This window comes from Corythoichthys intestinalis, chromosome 2 (genome assembly GCF_030265065.1).
Source record: "Corythoichthys intestinalis isolate RoL2023-P3 chromosome 2, ASM3026506v1, whole genome shotgun sequence".
Lineage (NCBI taxonomy): Eukaryota > Metazoa > Chordata > Actinopteri > Syngnathiformes > Syngnathidae > Corythoichthys > Corythoichthys intestinalis.
In genome coordinates, this window is record NC_080396.1 from 377,643 (window position 1) to 404,726 (window position 27,084).

The following is a 27,084-nucleotide window of genomic DNA, read 5'->3' on the forward strand; positions in this document are numbered from 1 at the left end:
GAATTTTTCTTTAAAAAAAAGCTTATATATTGTTTTTACAATTTGATTTAGTTTTTGATTTTTAAATGAGGAAAACTGCACTCTTTTTTTAATTAAAAAATATACATTGTATATTCTTGATTTTATTGAACTTTTTTTTTTTTTATTACATCAGTCAAAAACAAAAAGGAACACAGTGAATATTCATTCTTATTTTGTTATTAAAAATAAAAGGGGAAATAAATGTTATATATTAATTAATCTAATCAATATTATACTATCTGTTATATATAATAGGGTTTTCTATATACTGTATATGTATATGTACTGTATATACAGTGGGGCAAATAAGTATTTAGTCAACCACCTATTGTGCAAGTTCTCCTACTTGAAAAGATTAGAGAGGCCTGTAATTGTCAACACGGGCAAACCTCAACCATGAGAGACAGAATGTGGGAAAAAAAACAGCAAATCACATTGTTTGATTTATAAAGAATTTATTTGCAAATCGTGGTGGAAAATAAGTATTTGGTCAATACCAAAAGTTCATCTCAATACTTTGTTGTCTACCCCTTTGTTGGCAATAACGGAAGCCAAACATTTTCTGTAACTCTTCACAATCTTTTCACACACTGTTGCTGGTATTTTGGCCCATTCCTTCATGCAGATCTCCTCTAGAGAAGTGATGTTTTGGGGCTGTCGTTGGGGAACACAGACTTTCAAATCCCTCCACGGATTTTCTATGGGGTTGAGATCTGGAGACTGGCTAGGCCACTCCAGGACTTTGAAATGCTTCTTACGAAGTTGCCCTGGCTGTGCGTTTGGGATCATTGTCATGCTGAAAGACCCAGCCACGTCTCATCTTCAATGCCCTTGCTGATGGAAGGAGATTGTCACTCAAAATCTCTGGATACATGGCCCCATTTATTCTTTCCTTTACACAGATCAGTCGCCCTTGTCCCTTTGCAGAAAAACAGCCCCAAAGCATGATGTTTCCACTCCCATGCTTCACAGTGGGTATGGTGTTCTTCAGATACAATTCAGTATTCTTTCTCCTCCAAACACGAGAACCTGTGTTTCTACCAAAAAGTTTTATTTTGGTTTCACCTGACCATAACACATTCTTCCAGTCCTCTTCTGGATCATCCAAATGCTCTCTAGCGAACCGCAGACGGGCCTGGACGTGTACTTTCTTCAGCAGGGGGACACGTCTGGCAGTGCAGGATTTGAGTCCCTGGCGGCGCATTGTGTTACTGATAGTAGCCTTTGTTACTGTGGTCCCAGCTCTCTGTAGGTCATTCACTAGGTCCCCCCGAGTCATTGTGGGATTTTTGCTCACTGTTCTTGTTATCATTTTGATGCCACAGGGTGAGATCTTGCATGGAGCCCCAGATCGAGGGAGATTATCAGTGGTCTTGTATGTCTTCCATTGTCTAATAATTGCTCCCACATTTGATTTCTTTACACCAAGCGTTTTACCTATTGCAGATTCAGTCTTCCCAGCCTGGTGCAGGTCTACAATTTTGTCTCTGGTGGCCTTCGACAGCTCTTTGGTCTTGGCCATAGTGGAGTTTGGAGTGTGACTGACTTAGCTTGTGGACAGGTGTCTTTTATACCGATAATGGGTTGAAACAGGTGCCATTAATACGGGTAACGAGCGGAGCCTCGTAAGACCTCGTTAGAAGAAGTTAGGCCTCTTTGACAGCCAGAAATCTGGCTTGTTTGGAGGTGACCAAATACTTATTTTCCACTCTAATTTGGAAATAAATTCTTTAAAAATCAAACAATGTGATTTTCTGTTTTTTTTCCCACATTCTGTCTCTCATGGTTGAGGTTTACCCATGTTGACAATTACAGGCCTCTCTAATCTTTTCAAGTAGGAGAACTTGCACAATTGGTGGTTGACTAAATACTAATTTGCTCCACTGTACGTGTGTATGTGTATATGTATATATTAGTGCTGCAAATTTATTGCGTTAACGGGCGGTAATTCATTTTAAAAAATTAATCACGTTAAAATATTTGGCGCAATTAACGCAAAGCGAAAAGGCAGAGAAATGCGAGTGGACACAGGCGTTCATTGGACCGCACCCTTTATTATTAAGCTTTGGCAACTCTTTCACAACAAATATAAGTATTGTGGCAAACGACATGGGGAAAAATGACAGGAGACGATCTTTTTCTTAACAGGCTTAATTGAACACAACGCAGAACATACTATATACCATTTGCAGCCACCACTGTCAGTCATGATTGCCCAACTTCCCATCATGCATTTGGGCGGAACAGATAAGTTGCTACAGTATCATTTAGTGAAAGCACAACAAAAATAATATTCCTATCTCTCACAGGAGAGAATATTTTACTTTACACGCTTAATTGAACACAGCGCAGAACATACTGTATACCATTTGCAGCCACCACTGACAGTCATGGTTGCCTAACTTCCCATCATGCATTTGGGTGGAACAGTTAAGTCGCTACAGTATCATTTAGTGAAAGCACAACAAAAATAATATTCCTATCTCTCAAAAAAATAATGTTCACAAAAAGAAAAGAGCTCAAAGCAAAGAGAACTGGCATTCCCAATCAAAATAGCTATGCAAAATACACATAAAACTTACTTAGACTTTGCCTTGCCTAAATCTCTAATTAATTTAAAACTCGCAATTGACACCTTGTGGTGTATTTCAATCACTACCTTACGTAGTTAAAGACACTGTGGAAGAACGGCAGGGAGCCCGTGTGATGTCCCGCTCGGCAACGTCAACAATGGCGAGCTATTAGTTTATTTTTTTGATTGAAAATTTTACAAATTTTATTAAAACGAAAACATTAAGAGGGGTTTTAATATAAAATTACTATAACTTTTAGTTCTTAAAAGATAAATTTGAGTACAAGTCTTTCTATCCGTGGATCCCTTTAACAGAAAGAATGTTAATAAAGTTAATGCCATCTTGTGGATTTATTGTTATAATAAACAAATACAGTACTTATGGACAGTATGTTGAATGTTTATGTCCGTCTTGTGTCTGATCTTTCCATTTCAACAATAATTTACTTTTTTTTTTAAATAATTTGCTGGTTTACAGCATTTGCAAACAATGTGGCATAAAGCAATATGGCATATTTTAGAGATGGTTTGAATTGCGATGAATTACGATTAATTTTTAAGCTGTGATTAAAATTTTTGATGGTTTGACAGCCCTAGTATATAATGTATATGTATGTGTGTGTGTAAGAATACAAATTTCCAAGGCTACGTACAGTTAGGTAGCACATGTTTATTCATTCGTGTTTCTGTGTACCTATCCCTTCTGTTAATGTGTTTTCTGTCCAGCTGCATTTTATGAATAAAAAAAAAAAAAAATACAAACAACCACAAGGGGAACACACCAAACTCCCGTGTGGCACATTAAAACAGTTTCAGCCTTGAAAGACACGCCATCTTACCATTCTGTGTCCAAGCAGCGGAACGGGACATGGGTTATAGAAACAAAAACAGGAAAAAAAAAAAAAATAATAATAATAATATTCTGCTCTCTTTAGTCCTTTATCTTTCATTGACAACGACAAAAATCTTATTTACGTTTCATATTAGCGACAACATTAACATTACGTACATTACATTAGTTTCGCAGGCCATATTAAAAGATGCTAAATCTGGCCGCTGCAGTCTCCACCATCAAGTTCTCTGGTCTCAAACAAGCAGTATTGAAAACCTTTGGAATCCTCCGCATTCAATAGTAATTCAACCTTGGCCGTGAATGAAAACGGTTTGTCTTTATCTAAGAGTTTGAGTGCGATTTTTGATTTGGAGGTCAGCGAGATATGATGGAATAACTATCAATATGTGGAGAAGAATGGTGTAGTCAATACGCCTCTGGAGTTATTGGAGAATTGATGCCATGTCATTGGCTGAGCATGTTTTGCTAATAATAACAGTTCTGTGAAAATGAAAGTAGCCAGATTGGATACTGTCACTTGAGTGGATTTTGAAACATATGGTGTTGTCACTGTTGTCACAACTGTATAATGACAATAAAGGGCTATTCTATTCTATTCTATTCTATTCTATTCTATTCTATTCTATTCTATTCTATTCTATTCTATTCTATTCTATTCTATTCTATTCTATTCTATTTCAAAGTCTTACCCGAAGGAGAATTATAGGTGATGTCAATGTTGAGAGTTTTTGAGGGAGCATCATATATATATATATATATTTTTTTAAATAATCATGCTTAAATGAGACACTTGAATTGAAGATTGACAGTAAAGACAGTAAATTGTTGCTTTGGCAACCATTTGGAACCGCAGAAAAGGTGTTGACAAGGGACAGGATGTAACATACTCACGATACGATGCACACCTCAATAAGGCAGGTTCACGATTAGGGGTGTGGCACTATATGGAAATGGTGACATATCGCGATACTTTGTATCCCAATAGGTCAGGGGTCTGAAACCCTGGTCTTCGAGAGCGCTATCAAGCTTGTTTTCCATGTCTCCCTCCTTTAACACACCTGAATCAAATAATCAGGGTCGTTATCAGGTTCCTGCAGAGCTTGCTGATGAGCTGTTCAATATGTGCGTGTGGCTCCCAGCGGGGGTGGAGCTTAGGGGGGTGCGGGCGCACCCGTGCCCAGGCCTTTAGGGTGCCCGGTGTGAAGTGGGGGATGGTCAAACAGAAAGGAAAGATGATGCACAGAGCTGTAATAAAGTGTTAAAATATTTCTGTAACCTTCCCACACCTCCAGTCGTCTGAAGGGAACCACCCAAAACTATTTTTTTTCAATATTCCTATGTATTGGCCAACATACTAATGTCCCCAACTACAATGTTGCCCATGAACACAGCTCAGTTTGAATCCCCTGTCATACAATATCATGTAGGCACACTACATGTCAGTTCTGTGCTCCCAGAAGACCAGCTGCAACTGACAAGAGCTTAGCGAGCCTCCAACGCACAGCATTTACTTACAAGTACACACTTGAAATTCTAAGCATACACGCCTGTCTCTTTTGCCACCGAGAGCACACACCCTCGCTTCCGCACACACGCACGCAATCATCCGTCGCCACGTAACGAAAGCGCTCCCGTGTCATGTTTAGTAAAGGAACGCCGAGCAGATGAGCGGTGCTGTGCGTCAAATCGAGGTCAGCACTCAGCTGTTTCAGATGTTATACCCTGAGGAACATTGTCGTATGCAAAGCAAAACCATCTGTAATGACAAAATCTGTCACTTAATGCAGAGTGGCAGAGGACGCACACACACACACACACACACGAAAACATCCTTATATATTCAGCTTGTCACTATATGCTGCTTGCTAATGGTCACCTGATTAGCTTATTAGCATCAGAAAGTTTTTTTTATTTTTGTGAACAAGTATTCTTCATCCTCTTTATGAAAACATCAAACATGACAACGGACGCATTTGTTACCCTAGGTCACTGGTGTCAACTGTGTCAAAGTTGAGGCCCGGGGGCCATGTCCTGCCTGGCCCGCGAAAATCAAATCATTTGCGTTAGCTTCTTGCTAAAAGAGAATTCTATTTGTGATTGTTGTTACTTTTAAATAAGTGGAAATGTTGCAAGGTTCAATTAAACCCTTTTACAGGCTATATTCATTAAAAACACATTTTACATCTTAACATTATATACTTCAACGATACCCCATCACTTGGAGCTGCAAAAACAAACCTGGTCAGATCGCATCACCAATGAATAATAGTGTATGGGGTGTGCGCACCGCTGTCACAAGCCCATCGCACCTGTCTCGTATTATAACGGTCACCTCACGACATCCGCAACATGGTGGCGCCTCTTTTATTTATGTTGGTTTTCTTCTGCTGCTACTTGCTTTTTGTTGGAGTCAATTGTGACCGCATGTGCGTGGCCCGTCAGGATGGATTTATGTATTATTTTGTGTAATAAAAGTGCATAGGTCCCTCATAGGTCCCATCTGCTGCCTTTTTCACTTTTTATGCACCCATCCTGCCCTGCCGCAAGCTACAGTTTGTGCACAAAATCTCCCCCACGTGGGCAGCATTTGTATTCACAGGCCTGGATAGCTGGTAATCACTCAAGGAAATGACAGTCAAAATGGGCTGTCCTGATCACTCAGTCATTCTGTTCTGGCCACAGCCTGCCAATTGATCCTGTCTACCGCTACAGCTGTCAAGATTAGTGGGGTAGTCTTGATAGCATCAACAATCAAAATCGTTCATTTCATAACAGACGTCAACGTCTCACCTGAGGTCTGTATGAAATGGCGCCTGCCTGCCTGCCTGCCTGTCTTTTATGCACACGAGCAGTGCATTCACAGTATTAGAGGTCTGTGTTGTAAACAGAAGCTGTGTAAGTGCTGCGTGCGGTTCTAACCCACCAGAACTGCCACCACTCACCAGGGGTGAAAGTGACTAGAATTTCTTGCAGGAACTCCCAGACGTGAAGTTCGCCACGGAGCCCAAAATTTTGTTTATTTATTCTTTTTTTTTTGGGGGGGGGGGGGGGCAAACCTCCTAAAACTACTGAAATACAAAGAAAACTGTTTTGGCACGGTTATTTCTATAACACATACAAAAACTGATTTCATTTAAAAAAAAATTATTTTTTTCAATGATTTGCAAAATAAAAGTTAACAAAAACAGCAATAACCCCAACCTCCATCTCCTCACATACTAAATGCCAAATCTCAATTTTAACTACTTAAGAACATATGATGTGTGTTAAAATTAAAGTTAATGTAAACATTTACTTTTGCTTTCTTTCTTTTTTTAAAAAATAAAGATATAAGTAACATACATTCAGAAAAATACAAATGACATATTATGCAGAGTTAAATGGCATATATTTTGATGATCGCGCAAACATTGACTTTTTTTAAATCATAAGGAAATGAATAAGTAGCCTAACATAAATGAACAAATATAAGTCCAAAGTGCACATTGACAGCTAAGATGTTCTGAACCTCCCCATCAGAGCAAATAAAACTAAATATGATAAATAAGCCTCCTCAACTCTTTCGTTTTCTTAAAGATTTGATCCATTTTATGTTGCATTGCCCTTTTTTTGTCGCATCAATTCAAAAAACTTTTTGTTGTTGTCGTTGCTGTTCCAAAAACATGCACATTTGAACCAAGCCAATTGAATGGATAAATGAGTCCAGGCGTTTTGCTTTACTGCGTGCATTAGCACATTGACGTGACTCATCATCGTCACACTCAGATAACTGCAGCAGCTAGGGAAACCTCCTTGCCGTCCGTGGAATAAAATAAATAATAAATATCAGTGGAAACGGATTACGCTACACTAGCACTTTATTATGCTTGTTATTAACACTTGTGTATGTAAATCTGATGTTGGTAGATTGTTTTTCTTCTTGGAGATGAAATGCATGAGTGGCAGCTTAGCATTTTTTGTTTTTTCTTTTTAACATAATTTTTTGACAGTTATTGTCATATTTTTGGAATCAAAGCACCGTGCACCGGAACAGCATTCCAGCCCTGAATCTTATACCGGAACTGCGTTCCTGCCCTGAATCTTATACCGGAACTGCATTCCTGACCCTTCTGGCCTACTTTCACCCCTGCCACTCACTGGTTGGAAGTGGAGAGTGCTAACCGCTGAGCTCAAAGAAAGCATGTTGTGGCTGGCTAATTCCATTTTTTTGAAGAGTCACCTCTGTAAGCTAGTTGGCTAGACAGCTGCTAACTTTTTACTCACTGTGTGTTTGATGTCATTTTATAAAGCACGTTGTGTCGATCTTTGAATAAACAAGCATGAGTGAGCACACAACAGGCTTCTAATCACTATTGTTTCTGTCTTGTTCTTTTCTAAATGTTTTTCTTACGCGTGATTTCAACTTCTAATTTTGTTTTATTATTTCATCATTTTTGCATTATTGTCTTTTCATCTTTGAGTGTCACGAAAAGCGCTCGATAAATGTATGATCATTATTACTATTTTTACGTAGATGATGCTATAATAGACCAAAAAGAACATACAAAAATCTACTCAACTAGAAAAATCGACAGAAATGAAACACCGCCCGTCCAAAGAGAACGGGTGCCCAAAACATTTTTCCTACCGTGAATTTAAAACTGGTTTCCGTGGTCTATAGGTGTCAAATAAAAACTGGGAGGGAAATCTGTGCTTTTGAGTAATGTTGACTGTCATATTGTTTCCTTTTTACGGTGCTTTAAGGACACCACAAGGTTGAATGGGCAGTTGTGATCGTAGGACTTCCGACTGCAAGTTTGTGTGTGCTCATGTGATTGTATCGTTACGTCTGATGGTTGGTATACTGGAGTCATGTGGTTAGTGAAACTCCACTAGACGGCACTCGTGCGCTTTGGACAGGTGATGTTTCAATTCTGTACATTTTCTAGTGGAAATCTGATGATTTTTGTGCATTTTTTTGGCCTAATATAGTCTTGTTATAGGTTGAAAGGGGGAGGTTGAAATCCGTGCTCTTGAGTAATGTTGATGCCAGTGCTCTATGTCAATTAGTACATTTTTACAGCACTTTAAAGACGCTACGTGATTGAACAGGCCAGAATGATCATAGGACTTCCGCCTGCAAGCTTGTGTGTCGTCATGTGACTTTGTTACATTTGATCGGTATAATAGAGTCGTGTGATTATTGTTGTGTCATCTCTCATTGGTGAAGCGGCGAAAAACTATAAATAGCTGGCCGTGTCGCAGGCATACGCGGAGAATAAAGGGGGGGGTGGCAGTTGTAATGATCGCTTCCAACCCCTCCCAGTTGAAATGGATTGGACGCCTATTCCCGTCAATAGGTGTTGTCAATATCAATTTCCCTCTGACTACCTACCACATCGCCTGGTACACCAGACTCACCGCTGTTCCAGCTATTGAGTCTGGCCACCATTCAGCGGATACAATTTCCAGGGCGGAGCAAGCCACAGCAAACAGACAGCGGAGTGGACCAATCAGCGACAGGCAGACGTGACGTTAGAAAAACGACGAGGGCAGGACGAGGGACTTGCGCGCGGAAGTAAACATACGAGGAGAGCGGAGTTTATTCAACATGGCTAGCGCGAGACAGACTGTTGTCAATGACTCGTGTCGATGTGTTTTTGGTCATTTAAAACTGATTTTACCGTGGATTGGAACATATTCTCGGCTCTCCTGTTCACCATCTGTGTTGTTGTGGAGACGAATTCCGAGGCGCAAGAGTGACGTTGCTCGTTAAGAACACGTCACGCAAATAAACAAATCTGATTTGTCGATTGATTTTGTACCTGCTCGAGATGCTGTTAATGGGCTGGTTCCCAGACTTTTCTCTCAGTGTTTGAAAAATACAGGGAGAACAGTCTGGCCGGGCCAGGCAACCTACCACATACTCTGCGACCTGAGCTGGCAGTAAGTTAAAAAGTGCGTATGACACCAAAAAGCATGTTTACTACATATTTCAGGCAGTGTTTTACGCTCCTGAATGAGATGGACCGCTTGGATGTGTGTGGACGCCATCGTTTTATATATTCAAGTTTTGAATCCCACGCTATGAAAATGAGTGACTTATGGCTTCAGTCTCGGGTTTAGGACGAAAGCAAATGTAACGTCGCCCGGGTCAGCATCTCTCCATACAGCATTGCTTTCCAGCGTGCAGATGGACTGCGGATTCAGCTGATTTTGCGGATTAATTTGTTTATTTTTCGCATCACGCCAGCCAAACGGCTGCAGAAAATGGTTGCTACACCAGGGAGAGGTGTGTGAGCCGTTTTGGATTTCGAAATGTTACCGTTCACCGCGGATATTGGTCAAAACAAACCCATTGGACTTACGAGGAAGTGAGTAAACATCGCATTTTGTATTATGTCAAATACTGGGATCATGGCACACGTTTTAATACGGAGGTGGCTTGCATTTTGTGGCTGACTGTTCACCGAAAATGCCACTCGGCCGACAACCGGCGGCTTGTCGCACGCCACCCCACGCCGGTAGAGCGCTATACTCGGCTTATTGCCCCTAAATGTTCAACCCCATCAAAAATTGCAACTTTGTGTTAAAAATGGCCGTGAAAACAGCGATTAGAAAGTAAAGACTACAAACTTTGGTGGAATAAAGGACTATCTACTTTTTGATCATGGACAAACATGTAGAAAAGTTTTCCTCAGACCCATCCTGCTATATTAGCTGCACAGCAACTGCACGCTGGTCTCTGTTTACGTCCTCGCCGTGTAGTAAAGAATTATTTTACGCCATATTCATGTTGACCATTGGGGCAGCTTCGCGCTCCTCCGACAACAGCCGGTTTGTCCGGCGGTACTCTCCGTGTTATGGCGCACTCAGCCTCGCCTTCACCTCCTCCTCACTGACTCTGCTGTGCACACCTGTCATCAATCACCACACCTGCCTTCACTTCACAATCAACAGCCTGCTACTACAAAAGACTGGTCTGCACGTCATTCAACGCCAGAGCTTCACCTAACCTCACATGGTAAAGTACAGGCCTCTCACGCAACCAAACTTTGACTTATTCATATCCCTTTTCTTCACAGCAACTCCAAGCCATCTCAGCCTTCCAACTCTGCAGTGCCTCCACCTCTCGTCATTCCTTTTTATTTTCTTGTTTATTAAACACGCCATCGGGCTCCTCGTCACCTCTGCCTCCTCATTGCTGCGCTTTTGGGTCGAACATTCCAGCCACCGTAACAGTAAGCTCTGGCCAAAAGACCCAGCCAGCATGTCGCAGTTGGAGAGACCCACGACCCCCGACCCACGTCAGACCCAGGAGCGGCTGTTGGCGCATCATTCTCGTGAGCTATCTGACGCAGCTGCTCTTTTCGCTGGATTGAGGGAGGACGTCCGGGCGGTGTCAGGTCTTCAACAGACGCAGGCGTCCGAACACAAGGCCCAGGTTAGCCAACTCACCCTTTTGGTCCAGTCCCTCACCGACCAGGTTGCTGCTCTCGGCGCCCGAATTTCTTCTCCTTCGGGGCCTCCAGCTGCTGTCCCTCCGCCGGACGCACCCCCCGCCCGGGAGCCCCACCTTGTTGCTCCGGCCCTGTATGATGGCTGTTTTTCGCTCTGCCGTGAATTCCTTATGCAGTGTGAGTACGTCTTTGAACTCCAACCAAGCATGTATTCAACTGCTCCTGCTCGCATAGCCTACATCGCTAACCTCACCACAGGGCAGGCCCGTCGGTGGGTTATGGCTAGCCGAGAGGGCTCTGCACCTTACATGCATGATTACACAGCGTTTATTAGGGAGTTCAGGTTGGTTTTCGATCATGAGGCCCCTGGGCAAGATGCTGATACTGCTCTTTCCACCCTCCAGCAGGGTTCTCTTTCCGTAGCTGAGTATGCCACAGAATTCCGTATCCTCGCAGCTCGCTGTCAATGGAATGAGCCTGCCCTGTTCAGTGCGTTCCGACGAGGTCTGACGGAGCCCATTAAGGACGCCTTGGTGGGTAGAGAGAGGCCTACCTACTTGAACGGGCTCATCACACTCGCCATATCCCTCGACGAGCGAAAACGTGAGCGTAGGCGAGAGAAGGCTCACCAGTGTCATAATGCAACCAGGCTACTTTCTTCACCTCCGGCGAATCGTAGCCAGCCTTCTCGACTCTTCCCTGCCTCCTCAATACCTGCTGGTGAGGACGAGCCCATGCAGTTGGGAAGGGCTCGTTTGACTCCAGCGGAACGTGAACACCGGAGACTACAGGGACTCTGCATGTATTGTGCCAGCTCAGCCCACTCTGTTGACTCTTGTCCAAGCTTGTCGTCGAGAGAGCCCCCAGCTCGACCCCCAAAAGACAAGGCTCACTCGGTCGGGGGTTCCGTGTGAGCCACTTGTCTAATCCCCACTCCAGCAGAGCCAGGTTCCTTGTCACTCTCGCCTGGTTGGAGCAGACACTCACCGTCCCAGCAATGATTGATTCTGGTGCTGATGAGACTTTTGTTGACCGTTCTTATGCCCAACAGGTGGGACTCCCCATCACGCCCCTGGAGCAGTCTCTCTCGGCGTTTGCGCTGGATGGTCACCCCATGGGCCCCATCACTCATCGGTGTGAGGCTCTCACCCTCACAGTCTCGGGTAAACACGTGGAGAGAATCCGTCCCTACGTTATCAACTCACCCGACACGCCATTCATCCTTGGCAGACCTTGGCTAGAACTTCACACACCACACGTATGTTGGCGTTCTGGCCGCATTCTCAGCTGGAGTATCCCTTGCCATGCCCGCTGCCTTCGATCCGCTCTGACACCTTCCTTGGCTGAACGACCCAGTCCTGCTCCTCCTGACCTCACCAAGGTTCCTTCTGTGTACCATGACTTGGGGGAGGCTTTCAGTAAGGAGCGCGCTTGTACCCTTCCTCCGCACAGGCCCTACGACTGCGCCATTGAGCTCCGTCCTGGCGCTGAACTTCCTGCCAGTCGCCTCTACAACCTTTCACCCCCTGAGAAAGCGGCTATGGACAGCTACATTAATGGGTGCCTGGCTGAAGGTCTCATACGCCCATCCACGTCCCCGGTGGCTGCCGGTTTCTTTTTTGTCAAGAAGAAGGGTGGGGACTTGAGACCATGCATCGACTACAGAGAGCTCAACAGCATCACTGTCAAGAATAAGTATCCGCTGCCCCTCATGAGCTCAAATTTTGAACCCCTCGTCGGGGCTACAGTCTTCACCAAGCTGGACCTCCGGAGTGCATATCACCTTGTCCGCATCCGGGAAGGGGACGAGTGGAAGACAGCATTCAAGACACCCCGTGGGCACTACGAATACCTAGTTATGCCCTTTGGCCTCACCAACGCCCCTGCTGTCTTTCAGGCCCTCATGAACGACGTACTTAGGGATATGTTGGATGTCTTCGTAGTCCTTTACCTGGATGACATCCTCGTATTCTCCCGAAGTCTTGAGGAGCATGTTCAACACGTCCGCCTAGTAATCCAGCGCCTTTTAGAGAACAGACTATTTATTAAGGCTGAAAAGTGCGTCTTTCACGCTGCCTCTGTTGAATTCCTCGGGCACATTGTGGAGGGTGGTTGCATCCGTCCTGACCCCCGCAAGATTAAAGCCATCCTCGACTGGCCAAGACCGACTACCCGCAAACGGCTCCAGGGGTTCCTCGGCTTTGCAAACTTTTATCGCCGTTTCATTCGGAACTACAGCCGCTTAGCTGCGCCCCTCACTCGCCTCACCTCCACTCTACGCCCCTATGTCTGGTCACCAGCAGCCGACGCCGCCTTCGCAGTCCTCAAGGAACATTTCACTACTGCCCCTGTCCTTCTCCATCCTGACCCCTCGAGGCCATTTATAGTGGAAGTCGACGCTTCAGACATAGGTATTGGGGCTGTCTTGTCCCAACGTTCCATGGAGGACCAGAAGCTACACCCCTGTGCCTTTTTCTCCCGCCGGTTACAACCAGCAGAGGTGAATTATGACATCGGTAATAGGGAGCTGCTTGCAGTGGTAGCTGCTTTTGAAGAGTGGCGCCACTGGCTAGAGGGTGCCAGGGAGCCAGTTGTTGTCTGGTCAGATCACAGGAATCTGACCTTTATCCGGGGCGCCAAACGTCTTAGCTCCCGCCAGGCAAGGTGGGCGCAGTTCCTGGACAGATTCAACTACACCCTCACCTACCGACCTGGCTCCAGCAATACCAAGGCGGATGCTCTTTCTCGGCTCCATGCACCCGAGGAGTCTTCTGCCGAGCCAATGCCCATTGTTCCTGCTTCTCGGATTGTAGGAGTGGTGACCCTGGACGTTGAAGCCGAGGTCGAACGGGCCCAACAGGCTGACCCCGGGCCTGGAAACGGTCCGCCCAACCGGCTCTTCGTACCTGACTCAATGCGATCCCGGGTGCTTCTGTGGGGCCATTCCAGCCAGTTTGCTTGCCATCCCGGGTACCAGCGCACCCTCTCCTTCCTGAGCCGCAGGTTTTGGTGGCCGACCATGAGGGCGGACATCAGGGAGTTCGTCGCTGCCTGTGACACCTGTTCCAGGGCCAAGGCATCACATCAGCCGCCAGCTGGCCTTTTGTGTCCTCTTCCGGTACCCAGTCGCCCTTGGTCTCATATTGCTGTGGACTTCGTGTCTGGTTTTCCTTCTTCCCAGGGGAATACAGTCGTTCTCACCGTAGTAGACCGTTTCTCGAAGGCGGTGCATCTGGTGGCGCTGCCCAAACTCCCTACCTCTGCTGAGACAGCCGACCTCCTCACCCAGCATGTGTTCCGGCTACATGGGTTTCCCTGCGACATTGTGTCGGACCGGGGGCCCCAATTCACATCTCAGGTCTGGCGTGCCTTCTGTAAAGGTATTGGTGCCACCGTTAGCCTTTCCTCTGGGTATCACCCGCAGACTAACGGACAGGCCGAACGGACTAACCAGAGCCTGGAGTCAGCCCTCCGCTGTGTGTCCGCTCTCCACCCGACCTCCTGGAGCAGGGACCTGTCATGGGTGGAATATTCCCTCAATGCCCTGACCTGCTCCGCCACTGGCAGGTCTCCATTCGAGGCCTCTCTGGGATACCAACCCCCATTGTTCTCAGTCCAGGAGACCGAGGCCTCTGTCCCCTCTATTCAAGCCCACCTTCGGCGTTGCCAACGAGTGTGGAGGGAAGTCCGCTCTGCCTTACTGCGTGCCAACATTCGCTCCTGCCGTGGGGCCAATCGCCACCGTACCCCTGCCCCGTTGTATCAGGCTGGGCAACGGGTTTACCTTTCCTCTGCTGACCTACCGCTACAAGTGTCATCCAAGAAGCTAGCTCCAAGGTATGTTGGTCCCTTCCCGATTGACAGTGTTCTGAGTCCCACAGCTGTTCGTCTGAAGCTTCCTGCCGCCATGAAGCAAGTGCATCCCGTGTTTCACGTCTCAAAAATCAAGCCTGTCTCTTCGAGCCCTCTCATGCCCTCTGCCCCAGCTCCGCCGCCACCTCAGTTAGTTGACGGACATCCCCAATGGAAGGTCCGGCGTCTGCTGAAGGTCCGGCGCCGTGGTCGGGGTTTTCAATACCTGGCAGACTGGGAAGGTTACGGCCCAGAGGAACGTTGCTGGATCTCAAAGCGGCTCATCATGTGTCCCTCTCTCCTTCGAGATTTCTACGAGGCCAATCCTGAGGCCCCTGGTCGGCCGCCTGGGGGCGCCCCTCGGGGAGGGGGTACTGTTATGGCGCACTCAGCCTCGCCTTCACCTCCTCCTCACTGACTCTGCTGTGCACACCTGTCATCAATCACCACACCTGCCTTCACTTCACAATCAACAGCCTGCTACTACAAAAGACTGGTCTGCACGTCATTCAACGCCAGAGCTTCACCTAACCTCACATGGTAAAGTACAGGCCTCTCACGCAACCAAACTTTGACTTATTCATATCCCTTTTCTTCACAGCAACTCCAAGCCATCTCAGCCTTCCAACTCTGCAGTGCCTCCACCTCTCGTCATTCCTTTTTATTTTCTTGTTTATTAAACACGCCATCGGGCTCCTCGTCACCTCTGCCTCCTCATTGCTGCGCTTTTGGGTCGAACATTCCAGCCACCGTAACACTCCGGCTGCCTCTCCGGCGAGCTCTGCTGTCCGTCGCAGAGGAACAAGCTGTAACTTGCTCGCCGCCGGGAGGGTTGCCGATCGGCGAAGACAATCGACAACCCCGCCGCCATGTGACATGTTCTGGGCTAGTTTTTTGTGATTTTTCGCTTCGAAAAGCGAAAATGAGACTTGGAGACGTCACTCGCTTCGGGTGAGCGGATTGGCTAGCTGTCACGCCTCTTGGTTTGTTTACATTCTCCGAAGTAGGGGCAGGGAAATGACAAAAGCCCGACTAACTACGGTGGCATAAAATATCGTTCGGGAAATGCGACAGTAAATGGTAAATGGAGAGTACTTATATAGCGCTTTATCCACATTGTTACAATCCCCAAAGCACTTTACATTAGCACACATTTACCCTTTCACGCACACATTCACACACCAATGGTGCTGCTGTCATGCAAGGCGCTGCCAACCCATTGGGGGCAAGTTAGGGTTCAGTGCCTTGCCTAAGGGCACTTCGACAGTGGGCAGTCATAGCCGGGAATGGAACCGCTGACAGGACAACTCAAGCTACCGACTGCGCCACGGCAGCCCCATCAGTACACAGTACACAGACAGTAAAGGTGAAGTCGACAGTTTTGACCATTATGGAGTAATTTTGCCATGTCGAACTGAATAAGTGCATTTTTATTATTTCATATTCCATTTAGCACAAGACTGTTATTTGTCATGACCATACCATTTATTTAGCAATTGGGGGAAAATACCTGGATAAAAAGAATATCCTGTAAAAATATTGGAGTAGAGAGACTGAAACAATGACATTTTGCCACATTTTCCTCATTCTGAATAATTCTCCCTCAATGGGTTGAATTCTAAATCAGATGAAACTGTGACCCTGCTGTCATCATCCTCCTGTTAGGGACGCTAGAGCCCTATAAAGGTAGGCATGGCTAAACGGATTAAAAGACTAATTTCTCGTCATCTGTGCTTTGCCAATGAGTGATATGATTATAGTCCCTTTGTCTCCCTGAGTAAATGCATTCATCGAATCAATGAATGGATATGCCAGAATTTTCTCCAGCTAAATGTTGGGAAGACATAGGGGATCATTTATGGGCCAAACATGGAAAGGTCAAAGATCAGCACGCACCTTAGCACAATGTCACTTACGCCTACAAATCAAGTCAGAAATATCGGCGTAATTATTGACTCAGACCTAGAATTTGGCAGTGATCTAAAATTCCTCACTAAATCTGCCTATTACCTTCTAAGAATTGAGGGGCTTCTGTCCAAGCAAGATATGGAAAACCATATCCATGCATTCTTTTGTAGTAGATTGGACTAATGAAACTAGTATGTACAGGTCCTAATAAAAAATCAGTCTGGAAGCTACAGCTAGTACAGAATGCTGCTGCCAGGTTCCTGACAAAATCAAGGAAACGGGACCACATTATGACACACCGGTTCTAAAATGGTTACACTGGCTCCAGTGAGTCAAAGGATAGACTACAAAATACTTAATGGCCTTGGACCAAAACACATGCTTGATTTGTTTGACCCATATCAAGCATCTTTATCCCTAAGGGTCTTTTTTTTGTTTGTTTTCATTGATTTTATGTATAATTTTATTTTTTTATACGAATCGTTATATCTCTGTTTGTGGATCTTCATGTGATGTAAAGTACTCTGAATTGCCTTGTGTTGAATTGTGCAATACAAATACATTTACCTTGCCTGCCTTGCCCAAAAGGTTATCGATATGCCCCTGCCAAGAATCGACATATATGGTTTAAAACAGGTGTCACTGTATTAGAAAAAAAAAAGTGACCAACTCGTTTATCAGGGCTGTGTCATCTTAGGGACCCCACGATATGATACCTATAAAACGATAGCGGCACAAACGAAAATGTTTACAAGACCAACTAGCGCAAACGTAGCACAAACGAACGCCACCACTTTGGGTCCTTTTTGCGTTAATTGGCATTTGAGTGACATCATCGCTACAAATTAAAGGCAGAATCTCTGCAAAACTGTTGCAGCGCAGACAAAAAAATTTACAGCACAAACAAATTTCAAAAAATTGACACAGTTTTAACCATTTTAATCAAAATGGGTGGCTGTTAAATGATGATGCTTTTTTATTTCCGGCATGCACAAGAAATAGAAATAAATTATATTTCAACTAATTATTTGCACTCGAAAGGGAGTGGGAAGAAGGAAAAACTTGTGACCAGACCATATTTTTATACAACAATGTAATTTTTTTGATCATTTGACAATGCTTTAAGTGATTGTCTGAAATTGTTTCACTCCACATACACACAAAATTGTTTGAGAATAGTTTGAAATCTGGGTAACGTAAAATCACCAGAGCCTCGCAAACCTCAGATTGACTCATAAAATAATTGTAAATAAAACGACAAATGAATTTTTTTTCACAGAACAAACAAGCATAAACGATCAAGATCATTTTAATGTAAAGTTGCTTCTGATGGGGGCGTGGGGGGCAACTTCACGGAGGTATCACAATGTAGTTATGGTTTCCTTTGGAGGGCCTTTATGTCTACCTGGTCAAATGAATCAACTTTTTTGATGGTCCATTCATTGTTTAGAGACATTGATGACTCAAAAATGGCCAAATGCTCTTTTTTTGAGGGTCTTAATAGAAAATACATATATATTATTGTTGAATTCGTTGTTGTTTTCATCAACAATAACCAAAAATGGTGTGTCAACCAATTTTTTGGTGACGACGAGCTAAAAAGGTGTCCTGGGAGACTGAAACATAACGAGATGAATGCCAGTTTTAGTTTAACACAACCAGTTTGAAAAGCAAATGAAATTGTAATAAAGAATTTAAACAAAAAGGTCCATTTAAAAAAGAGATTTTCTTTTTTAAAATGAACTTCAAATATTGAACTAAAACAAATTAGTAATGATTATAAACTTCAAATAATGAACAAAAACAAATTAGTAATGATTAAAAAAAAAAAAAAGAATAAAGGCATACATTCAAGTAAGTGTGGCCCATGTGTTTTTTGCTCTGGGAATTTTATTGATTTCTTTTTATCGCTGCGTGACCTCACATAGCTTAGCTCTTTGGTTGCCATTGACGGCAATAGACGCCAAATGCATTTTAACCGGGAGGGGTTGGAAGCGATCGTTTTGGGTCCCTCCCGGTTGAAATGGATTGGACGTCTATTGCCGTGAATTGGTACTTCCAATATCAATTTCCCTCTTTGACCAACTAACCCAACACGTACGTACTCTGTGACATTATCTGACATCAAAAAAGTCAGCTAATGATTAGTTTTGAAAAGATGTAAACGTTGCTTTTACCTTTTTTTTTTTTTTTCTTTCCCAGAAACTCCACCTACTGCATGAAGGTGTCCATGTCCCTGACGGTGGCAGAGAATGACACAGATCTTTGTTACAACTCCAAGATGAGGTTCTTCGAGAAGGCAGAGTTGAGCAAAAGAAAGGACATCACCTGCACGGGAATCCAAGATTATATTCAGCCAGAAGTGGAGCCCCAGATTGTCTGGTACAAGGTAGAATTAAGTCTTCATCTGGTCAGAGTCAGAACGGACACGTGCACCCAATGAGGCGCTCGCGCCAACCATGTAATGACGTGGAGGGCAGGGGAAGATAGAAGATCCAAGTATTCCAGGTTGTCTTTCGTTCAGGAGATAGTAGCCATCTACAATCTACATATCATATATAGAAAACCGCAGATGATGTAGTTCCATTGGCTTCATGTCGGCCATTTTGTTATGCTAGCGCGCTTTCTCCATACAAGGCGTGCATGATGGCAGTACACACCCATGCTAGATAGTTAACATACTACTACTAGACTACTGCAAAGACGGCGCTCTCGTTTACCTAAAGTGTGTGCTGGAGATTTGCATTGGAAATAAAAGTGCCCGTGTATTATAACACAAATCAGTGCAGCTACAGTAGATGGTTCAATGACACACAAACACATTTGAAAACTTAAAGGTCCAATAAGCCGGTAGCAAGGGGTCAGGTGGTGAACACTTTATTAAAAAAAAAAAAAAAAAGTAAAGAAAAGAAAAGGAAAAAAAAAACGTTTTGAACACACACACATATATATATATATGTCTTTATATATATACAGTTGTGGTCAAAAGTTGACGTACACTTGTGAAGAACATAATGTCATGGCTCTCTTGAGTTTCCAGTTATTTCTACAACTCTGATTTTTCTCTGATAGAGTGATTGGAACAGATACTTCTTTGTCACAAAAAACATTCAGGAAGTTTGGTTCTTTTATGACTTTATTATGGGTGAACAGAAAAAAGTGATCAAATTTGCTGGGTCAAAAATATACATACAGCAGCGCTAATATTTGGTAACATGTCCCTTGGCCATTTTCACTTCAATTAGGTGCTTTTGGTAGCCATCCACAAGCTTCTGGCAAGCTTCTGGTTGAATCTTTGACCACTCCTCTTGACAGAATTGGTGCAGTTCAGTTAAATTTGATGGCTTTCTGACATGGACTTGTTTCCTCAGCATTGTCCACAAGTTCTCAATGGGGTTTAAGTCAGGACTTTGGGAAGGCCATTCGAAAACCTTAATTCTAGCCTGATTTAGCAATTCCATTGCCACTTTTGATGTGTGTTTGGGGTCATTGTCCTGTTGGAACACTCAACTGCGCCCAAGACCCAATCTTCGGGCTGATGACGTTAGGTTATCTTGAAGAATTTGAAGGTAATCCTCCTCCTTCATTATCCCATTGACTCTCTGTAAAGCACCAGTTCCATTGGCAGCAAAACAGCCCCACAGCATAATACTACCACCACCGTGCTTGACGGTAGGCATGGTGTACTTGGGGTTAAAGGCCTCACCTTTTCTCCTCCAAACATATTGCTGGGCATTGTGGCCAAACAGCTCGATTTTTGTTTTGTCTGACCACAGAACTTTCCTCCAGAAGGTCTTATCTTTGTCCATGTGATCAGCAGCAAACTTCAGTCGAGCCTTAAGGTGCCGCTTTTGGAGCAAGGGCTTCCTTCTTGCACGGCAGCCTCTCAGTCCACGGAGATGCAAAACACGCTTGACTGTGGACACTGACACCTGTGTTCCAGCAGCTTCTAATTCTTGGCAGACCTGCTTTTTGGTGATTCTCGGAATCTTCACCCTCCTGACCAATTGTTTCTCAGCAGCAGGTGATAGCTTGCGTTTTCTTCCTGATCGTGGCAGTGACAAAACAGTGCCATGCACTTTATACTTACAAACAATTGTTTGGACTGTTGCTCTTGGGACCTGCAGCTGCTTTGAAATGGCTCCAAGTGACTTTCCTGACTTGTTCAAGTCAATGATTCGCTTTTTCAGATCCATGTATGTATATTTTTGACCCAGCAGATTTGATCACTTTTTCTGTTAACCCATAATAAAGTCATAAAAGAACCAAACTTCATGAATGTTTTTGTGACAAAGAAGTCTCTGTTCCAATCACTCTATCAGAGAAAAATCAGAGTTGTAGAAATACCCTAATTTTCGGACTATAAGCCGCTACTTTTTCCCCTCATTTTGAATCCTGTGGCTTATAGTCCAGTGCGGCTTATTTTTTTATTTATTTGGCTTAATAGGTAACACTTTGTTTGACAGCGGTATCATAAGACTGTCATAAGGATATCGTAATTATGACATGACACCAGGGGTCGCGTTAACCGAATATTTTCCGTCATTGACCGATTTTTTTAAACGGTGACGGAAAAAACTGAAATCCATCCGTCATTTTGACCGGTTGCAATTCACACCCCAGACCACAGGGTGGCGAGTGAGCTTATTAATTAGCTATTGTCTCTCTTGATGCATGACGTCGTTTGCCTTACTCTGAAAAATGTCAAAGCAACTGAGTGTCCGAAGATTCTTCAAAAAGCCCCAAAACGACGATGGTGTTGATAAAAGAGGTGAAAAAACAGGGACTGCACAAGCGGGCACGCAATTCAAGTCCATGCGCACCAGGAGGAAAGTGTGAGACTACGTTCAGGCCACAGCAGGTGAACTGTTAATTTCATTGTTCCATATGCTACATATGGTAGGCTACCTAACTACTGGGGCCACAGTTAGCTGTTTTTGTCACTGCGGAGAAAAAGTTACATATTCATCTGCTTGATGTGTGATGGCACGGTGTGGATTCTCTGTTAAGCTTGTTCAGACAGAATATTCATTTAAAATGAATGAAAACTAAATACTATTGAATATGTTGAAGCGGTATGCAATGTTAAGAGTCTTGTTAGCTGTAGGCGCACTATCCTATTCCCCTCACTATCCACTCGCGGGGGCCTGCGCGTGTCAGTGACGTTCCTTATTTTCGCTATATGATTATACAACTTTAACATTTGTTAATAATACGCTCTGTGTGTAGTATCATCCATCGCTTTTCCTTTTTAAATGGGCACTTATAAGTGAACGCAAGAAGTAACAACGGGAATATTTTTAAACGGGCATTTCACCGGAGAGCATTTCGACTCTTCGGCCAATCATATAGCGAGAGCGAGTGGATAGTGAGGGGACCGCGCGCGGCTCTTAAGTGTCTCTGTCACGTGACTGTCGTAGCCGGTAACGCGCTCGGCCAAAGTACGGAAGTACGGAAGGTGAATTATGCCAAACAAAGGGTCATTATCATCATTTTAAAAATTTGATTGACGGGTAAAAATAGATTATGACCGGATTTTTATGACCCTGTCGGTCAAAATGACAGACAACGAAAAAGTCTAGCGCAACCTCTGCATGACACTATCATGGGCAGTAATTAATGCTTATGATGGATGTCAATATGTGTCATGTGATATATTATGTCACTAACTCCATTTATGTCCAGCTCTGATCTTTTATGTCCATTCAAAAGTGAGATAATTTGCTGGATGACACTAACCAACATCTATTATAAGCATTCATTCATGCTTATGACAGTGTCATGTAATAATTGTGACTGTCTTATGACATTATTATGGCACAACTATCCAAGAAAATGTTACCAAATACCATAACTAGGAATTAATGAAACAACTGGAACAGTAACTGAAGAAATAATTAGCACAGAACATGATTGTTATTTACATCTGCAGCGCCACAATGCATGCTAGGAGGAATGTTGGATGACAACAGTGTTGACAACAGGTCGCAGCAGAGGTTGACTGTCTCCCCCAAGGGAGCAGTGATGGCCAAATGAAGCTTTTAGAAACACTAAGGCTTAGCAGCCAATTGGTTCAAAGCTTAATGGTGGTTCATTTGGTCTCATGACAGTCTTATGATACCATTGTCAAATGAAGTGCTACCAGTTAATATCTTTTGGTGTAAATATCCCATAATACAATGAGGACAACTGCGGCTTATAGTCCAGTGCGTCTTATCTATGAACAAATGCCATTTTCATGTCAGATTTGGTGGGTGGCGGCTTATAGTCAGGTGCGTCTTATAGTCCAGAAATTACGGTAACTGGAAACTCAAGAGAGCCATGACATTATGTTCTTCACAAGTGTATGTAAACTTTTGACCACAGCTGTATATATATATATATATTCCCCAAAGTTGTATACTCTATTGTTTCAATACATTTTATTTATTTTTAAGAAAAAAAAAAAAGAATCTACCAACTTTTTTTTCCTCCAACACCAAGGGGATGCTGCAGCACCCCAGCTCCTGCACCTGAATGCATACTTAAAAATTAGAAATGTCCCGATCCGATCACGTGACCGGAAATAAAGCCGATTGCCGCTCCATTTCTCAGAGGATCAGAATCGGGTGAAAAGGTTCGGGTTTTTAATTAGGAAAAATATACTTACTGTATGTTTTTCTGCTTCATGCTTGTACAGCCTCTCACTCTCTCTCCTGCTGCTTTTCTTGGTCACGGTGTACTGGAGTTTGCTAGTTAAAAGTAAACAAGGATTGGCAGGGTAGTAGCTTTGATCTTGCCAGTGAAGCTCGGTAGCTCTACCATCAAAGGCCCAAATGTTTCAATCATCGTTTAGCTTGCAACACACTAGCGGTAGTGTGCTGTGGCAACTCATTGTGTAAATGAGAGGCTGTTCTAAGCAGTGTGAGTGGACTCACTCGATGACGCATTTAATAAAGACAAGCATGTTTCTAGGTTATTCTTGTTTAAAAAGCATTCACATTTCGAAGGCGGCACGGTGGGACAGTCACATGTTTAAAAATAAATAAATAAAGATCGGTTTCAGATCTGGATTTGGTATCAGCAGATTCTCAAAATCAGGTGACTCTGACTCGGGTGCAAAAATATGCGATTGGGACATCCCTTTTAAAAACTTTTTTTCAAATTCCAACCTGAATCATGGCCGCATTAATACAGTCCATTTTAAACCAAACTGTTTGTAAATCCGTCAACAATTTAGCAAATGAAGAGAATTCCTGAAGGGAAATTATTATTATTATTGTTTAATGCAATATTTTTGTTTTTTCATTTTGGATTTTTACATTGTCAGTTGTATTTTTCAGTTTATTTTTCTCGCTATAGTATTTATAGTTTTTAAATATGTAGTTACATGGACTTATATATTCCTCCAATGCTTTACGTATCATTGTTAACTCTTTAGCTGCCATTGACAGCAATTAAAGTGGGAGGGTTGGCAGCCTGTCGAAATATATTTTCATATAATCGGGGCAGAGGTTAGGTTAGGGTTAGCACTTGCGACCGGTGCGTAAAGTGGGCGCGGTTAGGCGAGAGGAGGGTCAAAAGCAAAAGGGATGATGATGCGCGGAGCTGGAATATATGTACTGAAGTCTTTAATTAAGTGTTAAAATATCTGCCAGGCAGTTGTCTGGAGGGTTCCACTTGCACCCCGCGTACACACACCGGACGGTCGTCTTGAGGGGCCTGCGAAAGTGTGGAGGGACCTGCAAATAATTGATGAATAAAATGAATTTGAAAAACTACATTCATTTTGCGAAGTAGGAGTTATTGGTCACTTTTTATCACCACTGTTCTCAAAATGTCTTTCCTCTAACAATCTAGGAGTGCGTGCCAAAGCAATGGAGACCAACGATCGAGAGAAAGGGGGAAACGCTTTCTATCCAGGAAGTTCGGGAAGATGACGTTGGGAATTATACCTGTGAATTACAGTTTGGAAACTTTGTGGTGCGAAGGACTACAGAACTATCTGTTACAGGTAAATACAATTCTTGTTTCTTGAATATCATAATTACACAGTCCTTCATTTCGTTAAGACCGTTAAACCCTAATGTCTTGATTAAAATATAACAAATACTAGCAGTATGGCCCGGCGTGCTGCGTTGTCGGGGCCAAGGTTTGTTAAAACCACACATAAGAAACCTTAAAATCAGGGCTTTTTATTTTTATTTTTTTAATTTATATACATGTATGTATGCTGGATGGATTTATCGAGCAGTATAACCTGGCATTGCTCGATTTAAATAGTGAAAATTGGCATATTTTATGATCATTTTTATCATTCAAATGAATTTTCCACACTAAATTGAGGCCTACAGAGATCAAAACTAACCAAGAACACTCCCAGACACCAAAAGTATAGACGTGTCAAATTTCGTCAAAATCCGACCAGCCGTTTCGGCGTCCATAAAACGCGAACACACACACAGCCGCACAGACAAACTCACCTTTATAGAGCTTGAAACATCTGGCCGAAATGAATATCCCAGAAAATCGTTTTTTTTTTGTTTTTTTTTTTTAAATCCAGCGGTTTGTAGTGGAGTACTTGAAGCCACAGTGTATCGTCACAGCACATTTAATTTGTACATGAAACTATATTTTTTCCTGTTCAGCTTCTTGATACGGAGAATGGAAATCTGAGTGTCCGATTGGTCTGTACAGTTTTAATCTATCACATGGGAGTATGACATACTCCCATTGTGATCATTCAGCATGCCTCGTTTATTAGGAGGATGTAGCGAACAGGAGGGGGCTAAGGGGGGACAGAAGAAAAGAGAGAATGAGAGAGAGACAGAAGAAGCACAAACTACAACAACAAGAAATACATTGAACGGCTACGCTAACTATGAATATGTCGGTGCTATCGTTAGCTAGTTGTATTTCCGGTTGACACCGTGTGGGGAGCCTGATGACAAAGGAGAAAGGGGGGGGGGGAGTCAGAAAGATAAGTGATTGTGAGGGGTTGAGTGTACACAAATCAGCCATGTGAAGTGTAGAACCTGGTATTTGTGCGAATCCTTTGCGAGTATATTGGCATCCTATTCTATGCTGCCCGATGGCTATTTCTGACACCGAGTTTTTCAACTTGAGTGTTACTTAATTGCACCTAGTCATGCGTGAATCCCATCAGACATGTGATAGTCCTGCAGATAAGTGGAAATGCCGTGCGAGAGCCATCGCGGGGCCACAGGGGGGGGTCGAGCCGGCGCAGCCCATCCTTCCTCCCGAAGCCCAGCAACGGGATCCAGGGTGGTCCCCCGGGCCATCCGAGTCCCCATCGACCGGCCTTCAAGGATGGGATGAGGGGATGCGCCACCACCCCCCACTTTCTTCACCTTCAAAACGTTAATATATGTCATGATTTTGCTTTTTTTTTTTTTTTTTTAATGATTTATTTATTCAAATTTGGGTTAGTCCACAAAATATGAAAAGATAGCGAGTGAACGTTCATTCACTGTTTGGAATTGGACCTCTACCGGTGATAAACTCATTCAAATTCTCAGTATTCATCATCTTGGGAAAGGCATCAAGCGCTGATTTTATTTTTCACAGCGGCGTAAATAGCTGGAAGCCATCTCGGGTAGGGCGACCAGCGGTTGGAAACTAGATCTTGCGCGTCATCGGCACATTATTCCTTCGTACTCCCAGATACCGACGCCGTACAGTAATTTAAGTGCCTTATCAGTAGCGATACCGACAGTAGTATCTGTGCAACACGAGTGTTTACTTAGTTTCAGAGAGGTAGAGGCTACAATGCTAAAGTAACCGTGCGGGCAAAGTAAAAACGGCTCATTTTTAAAGCAACTCTGGTTCGGCGAGGTTGGAATAAGTGTTGTCTTCAACATCTATCTGATTGAACTTTATAGTCCTTATAAAGTGACAAAGGCAGAGCGCAGTAAGGGGCAAAGCAAAATAGAAACAATAATCTCTATATTGCTTCTGCTTTTAAAAGGCTCAGAAACGGAAGGACAAACTGACTGACACTAGAAACATTCAGTGGGTTGTTGTTTATCCATTTTTTGAATGACTTAAAGTTCTACTTGTGCGAGGGAAGTCAATTTGAGAGGAGTGGAAATTTGAAATAGACAGTTAACCCTTTAAGGTCTGGGCCTATTTTGTCTGATTTTGCATGCCTTTGAAGTTGCCTTTATATTTCAAAGAAAGAATTGTTTACGATGGCCTGGTTTGGTCCCTTTTTTTGTGACACCTTGAACTTCATGTCCAAATTGTTGTTTCCTTCACTGATCAATTATAAATCATCATTTTGGGCCCAAAAAGACCAAAAATTCCAAAATCGTTTTGTCAAAATTTTTAATATTTATGTCCAATTGACAACCAAACATGCGTAACGAACCGTTTTGAAACTTTGTAATATTTATTCAACATGTTAGGATGAACATTCAACCAAAAAAATTTAGAATAAA

At 43.4% G+C, this 27,084-nt stretch overlaps 1 protein-coding gene across 2 annotated transcripts in view; it reads left to right on the forward strand.

Moving 5' to 3' along the window:
• LOC130906500 (interleukin-1 receptor accessory protein-like 1) overlaps window positions 1-27,084 on the forward strand; it is a 222,465-nt gene that overhangs the window by 110,444 nt on the left and 84,937 nt on the right. For both annotated transcript variants that reach the window (XM_057820917.1, XM_057820909.1), the window contains 2 exons: window positions 18,848-19,034; window positions 24,485-24,638. In XM_057820917.1, coding sequence (XP_057676900.1) covers window positions 18,848-19,034; window positions 24,485-24,638 — 341 coding nt within the window. The remainder of the gene's footprint in view (window positions 1-18,847; window positions 19,035-24,484; window positions 24,639-27,084) is intronic.